The sequence below is a fragment of the Suncus etruscus genome, chromosome 7 (genome assembly GCF_024139225.1).
Source record: "Suncus etruscus isolate mSunEtr1 chromosome 7, mSunEtr1.pri.cur, whole genome shotgun sequence".
In the NCBI taxonomy this organism is placed as follows: domain Eukaryota; kingdom Metazoa; phylum Chordata; class Mammalia; order Eulipotyphla; family Soricidae; genus Suncus; species Suncus etruscus.
In genome coordinates this window covers 119334756-119351090 of record NC_064854.1, presented here as the reverse complement: position 1 = coordinate 119351090, position 16335 = coordinate 119334756, and the positions used below count along the sequence as shown (strand labels likewise).

Sequence of the window (16335 nt, the reverse complement as noted above, 5' to 3'; positions counted from 1 at the left end):
AACAAAATCCTGGCAAATAGGATTCAATGCCTCGTTAAGAAGATCATCCACTATGATCAAGTAGGTTTCATCCCAGGAATGCAAGGCTGGTTTAACATCCGTAAATCTATCAACATAATACACAACATCAATAACAAGAAAAATAAAAACCACATGATCATATCAATAGATGCAGAGAAAGCATTTGATAAGGTCCAACACCCATTCTTGATCAAAACTCTCAGCAAGATGGGAATGGAGGGAACCTTTCTCAATATAGTGAAGGCCATCTACCACAAGCCAGTGGCAAATATTATCCTCAATGGAGAAAAACTGAAAGCCTTCCCTCTAAATTCTGGCACAAGACAAGGCTGTCCTCTCTCACCACTCCTATTCAACATAGCACTGGAAGTACTTGCTATAGCGATTAGGCAAGAAAAGGATATCAAGGGAATCCAGATAGGAAATGAAGAAGTCAAGCTCTCACTGTTTGCAGATGACATGATACTCTACTTAGAAAACCCTAAAGACTCTATCAAAAAGCTTCTAGAAACAATAGAATCATATAGCAAGGTGGCAGGCTACAAAATTAACACACAAAAATCAATGGCCTTTCTATATACCAATAGTAATAAGGATGAAATGGACATTAAGAAAACAACCCCATTCACAATAGTACCACACAAACTCAAATATCTTGGAATCAACTTGACTAAATATGTGAAGGACCTATACAAAGAAAACTATAAAACTCTGCTCCAAGAAATAAGAGAGGACACACGGAAATGGAAACACATACCCTGCTCATGGATTGGCAGGATTAACATCATCAAAATGTCAATACTCCCCAAGGCATTATACAGATTTAATGCCATCCCTCTAAAGATACCCATGACATTCTTCAAAGAAGTGGATCAGACACTTTTGAAATTCATTTGGAACAATAAACACCCTCGAATAGCTAAAGCAATCATTGGGAAAAAGAATATGGGAGGAATTACTTTTCCCAACTTTAAACTGTACTACAAAGCAACAGTTATCAAAACAGCATGGTATTGGAATAAAGATAGGTCCTCAGATCAGTGGAATAGGCTTGAATACTCAGAAAATGTTCCCCAGAGATACAACCATCTAATTTTTGATAAAGGAGCAGGAAATCCTAAATGGAGCAGGGAAAGCCTCTTCAACAAGTGGTGTTGGCACAATTGGATAGCCACTTGCAAAAAATTAAACTTAGACCCCCAGCTAACATCATGTACGAAGGTAAAATCCAAATGGATTAAAGACCTCGATATCAGCCCCAAAACCATAAGATATATAGAACAGCACATAGGCAAAACACTACAGGACATTACAGGCATCTTCAAGGAGGAAACTGCACTCTCCAAGCAAGTGAAAGCAGAGATTAACAGATGGGAATATATTAAGCTGAGAAGCTTCTGCACCTCAAAGGAAATAGTGCCCAGGATACAAGAGCCACCCACTGAGTGGGAGAAACTATTCACCCAATACCCATCAGATAAGGGGCTAATCTCCAAAATATACAAGGCACTGACAGAACTTTACAAGAAAAAAACATCTAACCCCATCAAAAAATGGGGAGAAGAAATGAACAGACACTTTGACAAAGAAGAAATACGCATGGCCAAAAGACACATGAAAAAATGTTCCACATCACTAATCATCAGGGAGATGCAAATCAAAACAACGATGAGATACCACCTCACACCCCAGAGAATGGCACACATCACAAAGAATGAGAATAAACAGTGTTGGCGGGGATGTGGAGAGAAAGGAACTCTTATCCACTGCTGGTGGGAATGCTGTCTAGTTCAACCTTTATGGAAAGCGATATGGAGATTCCTCCAAAAACTGGAAATCGAGCTCCCATACGATCCAGCTATACCACTCCTAGGAATATACCCTAGGAACACAAAAATGCAATACAAAAACCCCTTCCTTACACCTATATTCATTGCAGCTCTATTTACCATAGCAAGACTCTGGAAACAACCAAGATGCCCTTCAACAGACGAATGGCTAAAGAAACTGTGGTACATATACACAATGGAATATTATGCAGCTGTCAGGAGAGATGAAGTCATGAAATTTTCCTATACATGGATGTACATGGAATCTATTATGCTGAGTGAAATAAGTCAGAGAGAGAGAGAAAAACGCAGAATGGTCTCACTCATCTATGGGTTTTAAGAAAAATGAAAGACACCCTGGTAATAATAATTTTCAGACACAAAAGAGAAAAGAGCTGGAAGTTCCAGCTCACCTCAGGAAGCTCACCACAAAGAGTGATGAGTTTAGTTAGAGAAATAACTACATTTTGAACTGTCCTAATATTGAGAATGTATGAGGGAAATGTAGAGCCTGTTTAGGGTACAGGCGGGGGTTGGGTGGGGAGGAGGGAGATTTGGGACTTGGGTGATGGGAATGTTGCACTGGTGATGGGTGGTGTTCCTTTTATGACTGAAACCCAAACCCAATCATGTATGTAATCAAGGTGTTTAAATAAAAAAAAAATTATGCATTAAAAAAAAAAAAAGATATGAACTTCACTAGCACAGAAAAAAAAAAAAAAGAAAAATTTGGTATCAATCCTTCCTTTCTTTTTTAATCAATGTGATTTTTTTATTATTTAAAAACATTTAAAAAAAAAAAAAAAAAAAAAAAAGAACTGAGCTGGATCACTGAAGCCCATCATCTGTCCCCGGACTGTCTTCTCTGCTGCCTGCTCAGGCCTAAGATTTGATCCTGTGTGAGACTTTATCCACAGAGGGCTCATCTTCCTTGGAGGCAAGTCGACCCACCCAGAAAGGGCGGAGCCAGAGGAGCATGGCCGCGCACATAATTTAGACAATGAATACCCACAATACAAGTGTGACAATGGGGAAAAACACAGGCCAGCATAAGACATAGAGAATGAAGATGACAATTCTGATGACCAAAAAATGGCCAACCAACTAATCAATCTCTCAGATAATGAGTTTAGACAAGAAATATGAAAGATGTTCAAAGAACTCAAAGAAACCATGGATTGAGTTGAACAGAACACTAATAAGAACCAAGAAAATATGAAGACAGAAATCACAAAACTCCAAACTGAAACAACAGGTCAAATAACAGGCGTGAAAAACTCAGTAAACGAATTGAATGACAAAATGCATAAGCTCTATACCATGGTAACAGAAGCTGAGAAAAGAATTGGTGCTGTGGAAGATGAGATAAATAACAACTCCATACAGCGGGAGAGATTGGGGGAAAAAAACGTAAAGCAAATGAACAGACAATGGAAAAATTAGTCAAAGAATGGGAACAGATGAAAATAGAAGTCTATGATAAGCTCAACAGAAACAACTTTTTAGGTCATCCGAGCTATCGTCTTCATTCTCTGTGCATGTTGATTGCTTGCGCAGTTTCCCCATTTTCCCGCTTATAGTGTGATTTTTTTCTGCGTGTTGTGGTGGGGTTCTTTGGAGCCTCTGGGAATGCTATTTTTCTGGGCCCTTTAAGGCCCACTCCCAAGAGGTTTCGGAGACAGGACAGTGGAAAAACACACACAGGCAACACTCATAGTCGGGAATCACTGGGCAGGCCACAAGCTTCATATTTCAACAAGAAGCAAGACCCCTGACAGAATAGGAGATCCTTAAGGACAGAAGAAGGGCTTCATTGTGCTCATTCAGTAAAGGGACCAGAGCAGGAAACTGAGCAGAGCCAGGGGAGAGGATGTGGGCAGGTACTTGATGAGTGGCTTTAGGAAAGCTTTGGAAACCAAAGGCTCTGTGCCCATTTGTTCAAGAGAGGCATAGAGTGGCTCGGCATGCCTCTTGGTCCTACCAAGCTTTTAGGTGCCATTCCAGGTTTGTTCCAGCAAGGACTTTTCAGTATTTGCTACCCTATCCCCAGCACCTTGAACTGTACCTGGAATGTAGTGGATGCTCAGGAAGCATTTGCTTTTACTTTTATTTTTTATTTATTTATTTATTTATTTTGGTGAACGGTTTTTCTCCCAACATTAAACTGCCATCAAGCTTACCCAGTTTTTGTCATCTCAAGGTACACCAGGTTCTCCAGCCACCTCTGAACCTCAGATGACCTGGCCCATGGACTCAGATTCTTGATCCTTTTGAACAGACCCTTCTCTTCATTTTTCTTTCAGGATAAAGTTGCCCCTTACAGTGGACGAAATCATCCACTTTGGGGAAGGCAACAGGGAACTGTTCGTGAAATCCAATACCTACAGCCTCATCCCCATCACTGTGAATGAGGCAGGCTTCACCATCAGCTGGGTCTTTTCCTCTGACCCCAAGAGCATCTCCTTCAGCGTGGTCTTCCAGGAGACGGAGGACTCCCCTCTGGATCAGTGTAAGGTAAGACCACTCCACCACTGAGCTCCTCTCCTGAGCATCCTGCCCCCTGCTGGCCTGGGTGTGCTCTCAAAAAGAGACAACAGGGTGGGGGCACCCTGGAAGCTATATCACCCTGCCCACAGTGTACCTGCATTTGTCCAGCTGGGAGAAGAGGAACCCAGAGACCCAAGAAATCTTGATTCTGGTGCCAGCAGGACATCTTGTTCTTAGACAGCTTTGGCCTGGTTCATAGATGAGACTTGGAGAAATACACATATATTACTTTATCTAAGGTTACTTTTTCAATCAAGCTATCCAGGACAAAAGAAAATTGCCTGGGCCAGAGAGATAGCATGGAGGTAGGGTGTTTGCCTTGCATGCAGAAGAATGTTGATTTGAATCACGGCATCCCATATGGTCCCCCGAGCCTGCCAGGAGTAATCCCTGAGCGCTGCAGGGTGTGACACAAAAAGAAAAACAAAAACAAAAGCAAAAACAAAGAAAAGAAAAGAAAAGAAAAGAAAATTGGCTAGGGCCCCTGTGAGAGGAAGTGTAACCTCTTTACTTCTGGATGTTAGCTTTTAGTACAGAGCATCTCCCCAAAAGATGTCAGCAGAGATGTATCTGTTATGTCACTAGTAGTGATTGGGCTTAAAAATCATGCCAGTTCATCCACTCCATGATGTCCTAAGCATGGAATTTTGGCAGTCTGCGAGTATTCTCAGCCTTGGCTGCATGTGACGAGTACCTCAACATCCTTTCTGAAGTCATCCTAAGTGACCCATACCACTGGGTCACAAACCACTGGGTCACAATCTCCAGGGGTATCACCCAACCTCCTAAGATGAGTCCCAAGAATAGCCATGGGGGAGAGTCACACTGGTCTAGATCTCAAAAATGATAGTTGATAGGGGTGAATACAAGACAAAAGAATTCTGGGAAGAGTTTGATTTGGGGGTATGGTGGGGTGAGGAAGAGGGACCTGTACCTGCTTCTGAATTCCATGCTAGAATCTTTTCTGGAAGACAGCAAGAGGACCTGTCTGGGTGGATTTGAATCAATGATGAGGAAAAAAAAGATATGGTTAGTCAAGATATACCAGATCTGCACTTAGAGTAGACCTTCAGCTGATTGACTACTAGAAAATGTCTCCATTTCCTTACATGTAAAAAGACTCAAGATGAAGAGGGAAAAAATTTGAAATCATTGTGAGACATGATTCCCTGGCTCTCTATTTGTGTGGCTATTGAATATCCCCAGGAGACCCTGGTTCGGGTATGAGAAAATATGGAGATACATGAGTCAGGCTTGGTGTCTGAGCAGAGCATACAGCAGTCTACCCTGTTCCACCACTCTCATGGAGGAAAGTGCCAGAATGGGTTCAAGTTCCTCCCAGCCTTACCCAATTACCTTCTGCCTGTCAGAGAGTGCTTTGTCCTCTCTGGCCTCTCTGACTTCATTCCAGACATTTAATCCTAGTCTTCATAATTGGACTTGGTTCAATAATTCATTGGTGTCTTATCATCTTATTTAAAAACTGCCCTCTCATCCCCCCCCCAACCTTTGCTTTGTGTTTTATTCTTGGTTGTGCTCAAGGTTTACTCCTGGCTCTGAACTCAGGGATCATTCTTTTTATTTTGTTTTGTTTTGTTTTGTTTTTATTGTTGTTTTGGGGTCATACTCAGCAGCACTCAGGAGTTACTCCTGGCTCTATACTCCTAGCAGGCTCAGGGAACCATATGGGATGCTGGGATTCAAACCAGGGTCTGTCTTATGTTAGCTGCATACAAGGCAAATGCCTTACTACTGTGCTATTGCTCCGTCCTCAGGGATTATTCTTGGCAGGGATCGGTGGACCATATGTCATTTTCTTTTGAGCACTTGCAGCTATAACACCTACCTGGTTTCAAATCTCCAGTCAGAAGGTGCTGGGGCTTATAACCTGGGAGTGGTGACACGTTTTTGTGGTTTGACCCCACAAAGAGGATGGTGCTGTCTCTGGGAGGAATATCTTGGTCCCATATGCACATAAGGAGCAAAAGTTCCTGACTCAGTTCCTGAACTCAGAGTGAGGGATAGTTATTTCAGTAGCATCTCACCCGGTGTTCTCATAAACTCTGCTCTAGAAAAAAACAACCTCACTATCAAGAATTTGTCACCAGGCCTTTGCTATTCCCCCTCAAACTCCCAACAACTACTAAGCATTCAGCTCTTTGTACCTCCAGTTTAGACATTAATATTTTTGTAAGGGGACAAGGGGTTACCAAATCAGATGCCCAGGTCATTGCCAATCTACTTGCAATATATATATATATATTGCAATATAACTTAGCTATGGGCCTCTTTCCTATTTTATTTTTCACCTGACAAATCCTTATTGCCCTGAAGACCTGTGTGACTCCAATAGGAATCAGAAACTTTGTGACCTGGGTCTTCCAGGAGGCAAAGAACACAATATATTTCTCATGTCTCCTTCCAGACAGAAAGTCAGAAAGGGGGACCAGAGCAATAATACAGCCAGTAGAGCACTTGCCTTGCACATGGATTACCTAGGTTGGATCCCTGGAATCCCTTATGGTTCCCTGAGCCCCTCCAGGAGTAATCCCTGAGCACAAAGCCAGGACTAAACCCTGAGCACCATCATTTGTGGCCCCAAAAAAACAAAAATAATAAAGTTGGAAATGATGACTCCATTGTCTTTTCCATAGTGGACGCTAGGGGGCAGAAGAAGTCCATAATCACTGTAGATTCTACAGAATGAGAAGGATGTTCTGGTATTGCTCTGCCTTCTGTTACCCATACCTCTGAGTAGCAGCTTTTATTTGTGTCTGAAAAGAATTTTTTTTCTTTTGGTTTTTGGGTCACACCCGGCAGTGCTCAGGGGTTACTCCTGGTTCTACACTCAGAAATTGCTCCTGGCAGGCTCGGGGGACCATATGGGATGCCGGGATTCGAACCACCATCCTTCTGCATGCAAGGCAAATGCCTTATGTCCATGCTATCTCTCCGGCCCCAAGAAAAGAATTTTTATCCTGCTTGTCCCCCATCTAAAACTTCCTTACTGGCCAGGGCCTTATAAGATATAACAGGATATCACATCAATTGTGCTACTCCTATTTCATGATTATGGAAATACAAGTATAAGAAACTGTACTGTGTACTTTACAGTCTGTTCACAACTACTTATTGAGTTTCTGCTATATTCTGGGTCTCTCTAGGACCCACAGAGGGTAGAAAGAGAAGTTAGAACAACAGTATATCTGTTCTTGAAGAGGTCACAGTACAATCAGAAGAGACCTGGCAATTAGACAACTATGATTCTAGGTGAGGAGTGCCATGATGTTGTAGGTGGACACGATGGCTGTGCATGGGTCATGGGTCAGTAAGAAGGACAGGAGACCTCTGAGCTGAATTAGGGTATGGAAGGGAGTAAAAGGAAATGGTTTAGTGAAGAAGCAGCCAACAGAGGACGCAATGCAGCAGAGCCAGCTCCATGCCTTGTGACATTTATCAAGCACTGTCTACTTGGGACTAACTCTATCAAGGTCATGCCTCAACAGTAAGATTAGAAATTGTGAATTTGGCAAAGAATATGAATCAAGGACATAAGGTGGCTCAGGGCTGAAGACTAGCGTGACACATAGAGACAGAATAAAGAGGAAAGCCCAGGTTCTGTGCTAAAGAAAAGGTCAACTTGGGCAGAGAAGTTTCACAACCTGCTTGAGGCCACAAAAAATATCAGAGGAGCAAAAAAAAAAGGGGGGGGCTACTTATGCTACCAGACATTCTATACAACCCCTGGAGTAACCACAAGACAATAATCTGGAGCAGAGGCATAGCACAAATAGGAGGAAACTGAGAAAACATGATAAAATAGACGTAAATATAATAGTAAGTGGAAAATACATTGTAAAAAGAAACAATAAAGATATAGAACAACCAAAAAACAAAAAAATAATCACTTTAGATATAAATGGACTGAATTCATCAACTAAAAGGTGCCCATACGGTGGGTGGACTTAAAAACAAAACCTAATTATGTATCCAAGAATTCAACTTCATGAAAAACATCAGTTTAAAGTTAAGGAATAGAATATAATTCTCAAAAAAATGGAACCTAAGAGAGCAGAAACTCCAATACTTATATCAGATGGAAGTCTTTCAGTCAGAAAGATTGTAACAAAGAGATAATATTTAATGATTGAGGTGCCCATCATAAGACATTATACTTATTAATGTATATGCACCCAACTTAGGCACACAAAAATGTATAAAGCAAATACTAACAGACCTGCAGGGATACATTGACATAACACAGTAGGAAGTAAGAAACTTTCAGGTTCCACTTAAGTCAGTGGATAGACCATCTGGACAACTCAACAAAAGAGCAGTGGCGTTAAGTGATGCATTTGACCAGATGGATTAAATAGGTCCGTAGAGATTGTGTCATCCAAAACTGCAGAAGATTTTACAAGTCTACATGAAACATTCTCAATGACACAAAAGAAGTCTTAACAAATTTGTGATGTTTAAAATAATGGCAAGCATCTTTTCTGATCACAGTGGTATGAAACTAGAAGTCAACCAAAAAATCATAAAAATATGGAGATTAAATATCATAATACTGATTGGCTGTTGAATGAGATCGATGAGAAAATGAATAGATAAATCAAGTATTCTAGGGACAAGTGAAAACAAAGACAATAGCCACCTGAGCCTATAGGCACAAAAGGGAAATATTTAGCAAGAAAATCTTCAGAAAACAGGAAAAAATCACAAACAGTCCAATTCTACATTTCCAAAATATCCTGGTATTCCTTAGCATTGTCAACTGTTTTCTCTACTAGAAGAAAAAGATAAAAGGAAAATTTTTGTTTTTTTTTTGGTTTTTGGGCCACACCCGTTTGACGCTCAGGGGTTACTCCTGGCTATGTGCTCAGAAATCACCCCTGGCTTGGGAGGACCATATGGGACACCGGGGGATCGAACCGCGGTCCATCCGCTTGCAAGGCAGACACCTAACCTGTAGCGCCACCTTCCCGGCCCAAAGGAAAATCTTAAACATGGTTAATGGAGTATTAGCTGATGCTGCCTGAAGGAAAATGGACTGCAGATTCCTAAAAAATTAAAAATAGAAATATGTTAGGGTAAGAGAGATAGTACAGAGGGTAGGAATTGCATGTCCCATATGGTTCCCTAGCCCACCAGGAATGACTCCAGAGTGCATAGCCAAGAGTAACGCCTGAGCATCACCAGGTATCCTCCCACAAACAAATAATCAGAGCAAAACAAAAGAATGGAAATACATTATGTTTCTGCCATTCCAATTCAAGGTATTTCTCTAAAAAACATAAAATACTAATTAGAAAAGATGTTGTAGTGCCTATGTTCATTGCAGCATTATTTTAAGTAGCTCACTTGGGAGAGGGGGAGTCCATTGAATGAATGAACATGAGGTATACAGTAATATAGGACTTAACATTAGGGATAGATATATTGAGCAAAACATCTTTAGGTGATTTTGTTGTGTATCATAGTATACAAAAAAAATCTAGAAGGTCTAATTCGCTACATACATGGCTTAAAAATTCTAACTGCCATCATATATGTTTGCAATGAAAATGTTTTATAGCACAGTGTTGTACATGGAATATTACTCAGCTCTATACTTTTCTTAAAGATGAAATTTTACTATTTGCAAAAGTATGGATGGACTTTGAAGATAGTATGCTAAGCAAAGAAAGTTCAAAAACACGTGTTGTACAATTTCAATTGTGTGGAAGATAAAGAAATAAAACATGAACAAATGAAAAAACAAAAACTCTTAAATTATAAGGGAAAAAAACAGTACTTAACAGAGGGATAGAAGATAACAGAAAGTGGTTGAGTATTGGGTCAATTGACTGGTGATAGACTAAAACTCAACTTTGTGGCCAAAAGTTACAGATGTTGGGGCCGGAGAGATAACATTTGCCTTGCATGCAGAAGGATGGTGGTTTGAATCCAGGCATCCCATATGATCCCCTGAGCATTGCCGGGTGTGACTCGAAAACCAAAAAAAATAAAAATAAAAAGTTACAGGTGTTGAATGATAATGCTGTTTCTTTCTACTTAATCTATACATTCTGGAGAGGTACAAAATTCTCCGACTCTAATCATGGATTTGTGCTTCTCTCCTTATAATTCTATCATTTTTTGTTTAATGTATCTTAAAATTTTTGTCTTCAGGGACAGTTGTTTAGGATTAAGTCTTCTTTTTTTTTTTTTTTCGTTTTGTTTTTTGTTTTGAAATTTTTTTTTGGTTTTTTGGGCCACACCCATTTGACGCTCAGGGGTTACTCCTGGCTAAGCGCTCAGAAATTGCCCCTGGCTTGGGGGGACCATATGGGATGCCGGGGGATGGAACCGAGGTCGCGATCTTTCCTTGGCTAGGGCTTACAAGGCAGACACCTTGGGGCCGGGCGGTGGCGCTGGAGGTAAGGTGCCTGCCTTACCTGCGCTAGCCTTGGACGGACCGCGGTTCGATCCCCCGGTGTCCCATATGGTCCCCCAAGCCAGGAGTGACTTCTGAGCGCATAGCCAGGAGTAACCTCTGAGCGTCACCGGGTGTAGCCCAAAAAACCAAAAAAAAAAAAAAAAAAAAAAAAACAAGGCAGACACCTTACCTCTAGCGCCACTTCGCCGGCCCCAGGATTAAGTCTTCTTAATGAAGTATAGTATCTATCCTGAACTTACCTCTAGCCATGTTCTTGTTTTTTATTTGTTTGTTTGTTTTGTTTGTTTTTGGTTTTGGAGTCACACCCGGCAGTGCTCAGGGGTTACTCCTGGCTCTATGCTCAGAAATTGCCCCTGGCAGGCATGGGGGACAATATGGGGTGCGGGGATTCGAACCACCGTCCTTCTGCATGGAAGGCAAATGCCTTACCTTCATGCTATCTCGCCGGTCCCTCGCCATGTTCATGTATATAAATCTATGATGCTATTCTAATCAATCTAGCTTTCTTTCAGTAGGGCTAGGATAGTATATCACTTTACACCCTTTTAGCCTATTGTATATTTTTTATTTATATTGCATTTCTTGTGGCTCTAATGGAGTTAGGTCAACCTAATCATCGACTTTTTAACTGGGATGTTTAGATTATTTACATTTAATGTGATTATTGACATAATTTAGGTTTGACTCTGTACCACACTATTTGTTTTTTGTTTGTTCCTTCTAGTTAAGATTCTCTTTTGCTCTGAAAATAGTAAGACAGCTCACTTGGTTCCAATCACTGCCTAAAACCTATTGTTTTAGACTAGGAATGAGACTCAGAGATAGAGTACTTGCCTTGTATTTGCAAGAACCTGGATTCTATCTCTGACACTTGACTTCCTTCTCCTGAAAACTTCCTGGCCCGAGTGATAGATAGCACAGTGGTACAGTGTTTGCCTTGCATGCAGCCAACACAGGATAGACCCAAGTTCGATTCCTGGCATTCCATATAGTCCCCCAGCCTGCCAGGAGTGATTTCTCAGCACAGAAGCCAGGAGTAACCCCTGAGTGCCACCAGGTCTGACCCTCCCCCCCCCAAAAAAAACCTGAGAACTTCCTGGTGTGGACATGGTGACCCCCAAACACCACCACCATCTGAATACTCCCAAGAACAGCCACCACATTTTTAAAACTTGTTTTATGTTTTGTCTATTTTTCTTCATTATTTCCTGGGAGGGTCAATCTTAGCCATCCTTTGATGTCTTTGAATATATTGTTTTTTATTACTCTGAACAGCCAGACATCCCATAATGAGCCAAATTGTCCTAGTTCAGTGATGCTTCTTCCAGGAAGTCTTACCTAACATCCTACCACCACCAACAACAACAAAAACCAGGGGCTAGAAGAGGTACCTCCCAGTTCTCCTGTCCAAGCATCTTTCTTATTTATATTTTTGAATGTTTATTCATTTTTAATTGTTGAGATAACATTATTATGGTGATGCTAATATTTATGGATTGGTCTACAAAGTGACTATACTTTTTCTATCACAAACATATCGAAGACTATCTTTATGCCACTTTATCTCGGTACTTTTTACTGCCCTAATGGGATGTTTTCCTGTCTGACGTATTCATGAAATTGTACAACCCATGGGCTAGAACCTTTCGTGGGAACTCACATCACTCTGGAAACGTTGCAGCCAAGAAGAAATATGCAGTCATAGTAAAGTTTAAGTTGGAAGAGTGAACATATCTTTATAACTCTTTTGAATTTAACAATTTTGTAAGTTTAAAAAGTGCTTAGCAGGGAAAAATTGTAACCAAACTCAGTGAAAAAAAGCATTCATTTCATAACGAGGTTTTGTGCTCATGACCACAGCAATGTGAAGCTATGTTGATCAGGAGAACTTCTCTTTATATTCAGCTTGAAATGAAGGCTTCGGTATGCATTGTGAAACAGGTTTCTTAAGTGTATATTCTAGTAATATATTTTTTAATATTGGTTATCTCTGTTTACTTCATTTTTCCTATTGCAAGTCCTATTGCATTCTCAGTTTTGAAATGTGCCTTTGCTGGTCAGCGGATTGAAGGCTACCTCACAGGGAACAGGTTGGCCTTTCAAGGTGCCCAGATGTGACCCTGTGCAGCAGATATTTATTTGCTCTGGTTTGCCATCTGGCCATGAGGCCCTTAGAACATATCCGGAGAAAATGTTTCCTATAACAAATTTCTTGCTCTTGTGGAATTCAGAGTAAGGCTGATGATTTAAAGCCCTGGAACATGTGAATTAATAAGGCCAAAATTGGACAGAATGTGGTGGCACTTAGAGAGATGGTAAGGATAGAGCCCAGAGTATTTGCCTGGAGGAAAGTGGACTTAGCAGCTTTCCAAGTGTGTAAGTGCACTGAGAGATAGGGCCTGGCTCAGTGCACTTGCCTATGTGAGGCCATGGCTTCTAACCCCACCACCAATGGTCTTACAATTACCACCAAGAGTAACCCTGGAGAACCTCTGGGCATTGTCCTAAAATAGACAGAAGTGTGAAAGGGAGGCCTGGCCTGAGCCATACTGATCTGAACCTCCCAACCCTCCACTGCCCAGGGAACAACAGGGGCCCACAGCCATTCCCATTTCATGGATTTTACTAGAATAATCCCCAACTTCATGAAGACAGTGAAGTATTCTTTGTCCTGATAAAGGAGCAGATTAGCAAACATTTAGCATGGTCAGGAGGAGCTGAGGACCACTTGTCCAGAATGCTGGTTCATTGAAACTCATACAGCCCTCTTCCACCATTAGTGCTGAGCAAACTTGGGGTACATGGAAGACACCAGGCTGCTCAAAGTTGACACAGGCAGAGAACTGAGGCTCTGAGGATCCTCTCAGCCTCCGGTATTTTTCACCTGTCCTTTCTCCCAGGTGCTCATTCCTACCACCCGATGCAATTCCCACAAGGAGAACATTCAGGGCCAGCTCAAGGTTCGTGCCCCCGGCATCTACATGCTCATCTTCGACAACACCTTCTCCAGGTAAGGGCTTCCTCACTCATCACACCCCAGTGAACCCACCCATCACTGGGCCTCAGGAGCAAATATTTAAAGGAAAGTGGTTAGTTGCTGCTGTTTACTATAATTTGCTCTTTGATGTCAACCCCTTGGACTGTGGTGTGTCCATGCCACCAGGTTACATTCACAAGCTCATGCTGATACGTAAGCTGAGACCCTCCACTCTGATAGGCCCACACAGCATCCGGTCTGTGGAGGGACTTTCTCCTCACATCACTGCAGAAGGTGCTGTACACCTGAAATGAGAAAATGGCCGTCCCTGCCCACACTGCCATCCCCACAGAGACAGTGTAAATACTTATGAATGACTGTTGAGTCAGAGGAGAGTAGCAATTGAGTGTGGACCATGAGAGAAAAACCCTCCTTCATGGACATGTGAGACAGTGCTTAAGGCTACAGTGGCAAGGGTACCTTTCCCTTCTTATTTTCTAGCTTCAGCATAAGCTCTTACTCGAGGTTGCCTATTTTATGAGCCACACGTGATCAGCATCAACAACTGACCACATCTAGTAGCCACATCTCCTCCACTTCAGTCTCCAAGCCAGCCCATGATGCTTTTCAGAATCATTTGATTGGGCATTCTAAGGGAAAACTATATCCTCCCCTCCCGATCTCCTGACCTTGAGTACCCTGAATTTAAAGCCAAGAGCATACATCAAAGAAGGAAGGAATGAGGTTTTCATGGTGAAGAGGCAAATGCCTTGAACTTGCAGAACTCCTTGGCTCAGACACAAAACATCCAAAGACATGAGTAAGAAGGGCAGAGGTTGGGGCTGGATGGGATCTGGCAGTCCCAGACTGTTATCTTTCCCCCATGACTTCAGTTTTGCCCATTTCATCTTGCTGACTGTGAGATTTACCACTATTTCACTCAGCCTCAGAATGGGCTAGTGAAGATGACAGGGAAGTTTGCTGAGGTTTCCCTTTGCACTGGTAACTATGGTGCTCCCACAAATCTGACTAGAGCCTGTTGATGTCATCTCAGGGGCTTCAGGAGATTTTCAAGTCAAGAAGAACAGAGATTTTCATGCCCAATCAGAATGAAATTTATGGTCAGCTCCACATATGCCTCATCTCAGTGCTGCTCCATCCACTCCCCCATGTAGTCTGAACCACCAAGATCCAGGGGTCACCTCAGAGTAGCCATGTGAGGGCATGGTTTACAGCAGGGTGTCATTTTTTTGTTTTTGTTTTTGGGTCACACCCGGCAGCGCTCAGGGGTTACTCCTGGCTCTGTGCTCAGAGATCGCTCCTGGCAGGCTCGGGGGACCATATGGAATGCTGGGATTCGAACCACTGACCCTCTGCATGAAAGGCAAATGCCTTTCCTCCATGCTATCTCTCTGGCCCCACAGCAGGTTTCTTAAGGGGTGTTTCTGTTCCCAAGTCCAGGTAGAGTTTACAGTGTCACATCTCAAGGCACGCTGGCCCTTTACATGGAAGATACTCCATTGGACAAGGCATTGGGGTAAAGGGGGAGGCACAGATGTCTAAATAAGGTCTAGAGTCTCCTCACTTTGATCCCCTCGCCTATCATCCATCCAGGCCATTGCCCCAGGGAAAGTATTGCCTCTCAAACTTACAACACCTCCTTTTCTTTCTGTTTCCTCAGATTTGTCTCCAAAAGGGTGTTTTATCGTTTGACAGTTGACAGACCTGTGATCTATGATGGAAGTGATTTCCTGTAGCCACAGCACCTGGATCTCAACGGCTTCTCTTTACACTTTATTTATAGGACACACTACTCTTTCTTACTTGTCACCTAAAGCACTAAAATTTAAATATATATTAATATATGTATATTTTATATATATATACATATACAGTTTTTTTAACCTACACTGCACCAGCACTCAGCCCCTGCGGCTTCTAAGGGCTCCAGCAACTTTCCATCCTCCAGAGACTCAATTGTCTTTATGCTTGATGTACTCTGGTCTTGGGACCTCACACCCCAGATGCCAGGTCCCTGGCAGTGCGTGGCTTGTGCCTGAATCCATTTCCTGAACAAGGAGGAGAGGTCTTCCTGCAGTTTTGGGGTCCCTCCTTCCACTGCAGAAAATCCACCTCTCTACTGGCCACTTTGTGCCCATAGTCAGGGTTTAGGTGCAGCGCAGGTGAGCAGAGCCAGATGCCATGTGGCTGCTTCTGCAGGATTAGAGAGAGCATTGAGTATGCCCCAGAGACCCTAAAAATAAATAAAATCTTCCTGAGTCTTAAGAAACCAACCCACAGCCATTTCACCAGCAGATATAGGGCTGTGATGTGATATCTCCAGCATCAACTATGGTGGCACACAAAGGCCTCTGTATGTTAAAGAACTTCCCAATCCCCAGTAACCACATTGATCCTGGCAGGTTCATGTGTGTAGTAGACATTTGTCCTTTGTTCTATTCCTGTGTCCACTTATGTTTTCTGTGTACTATTGAGCTAGGGTATACCTTGGTCAATTT

The 16335-nt window shown here is 42.2% G+C and overlaps 1 protein-coding gene across 1 annotated transcript in view; it reads left to right on the top strand.

Annotated features, from left to right (window-relative positions):
* FYCO1 (FYVE and coiled-coil domain autophagy adaptor 1) overlaps positions 1 to 15698 on the top strand; it is an 84766-nt gene extending 69068 nt beyond the window's left edge. Inside the window, exons 16-18 of the mRNA XM_049777297.1 lie at positions 4154 to 4364; positions 13740 to 13849; positions 15498 to 15698. Of these exons, the coding sequence (XP_049633254.1) occupies positions 4154 to 4364; positions 13740 to 13849; positions 15498 to 15573 (397 nt within the window). The 3' untranslated portion in view covers positions 15574 to 15698. The remainder of the gene's footprint in view (positions 1 to 4153; positions 4365 to 13739; positions 13850 to 15497) is intronic.
* Positions 15699 to 16335: the final 637 nt, after the last annotated feature.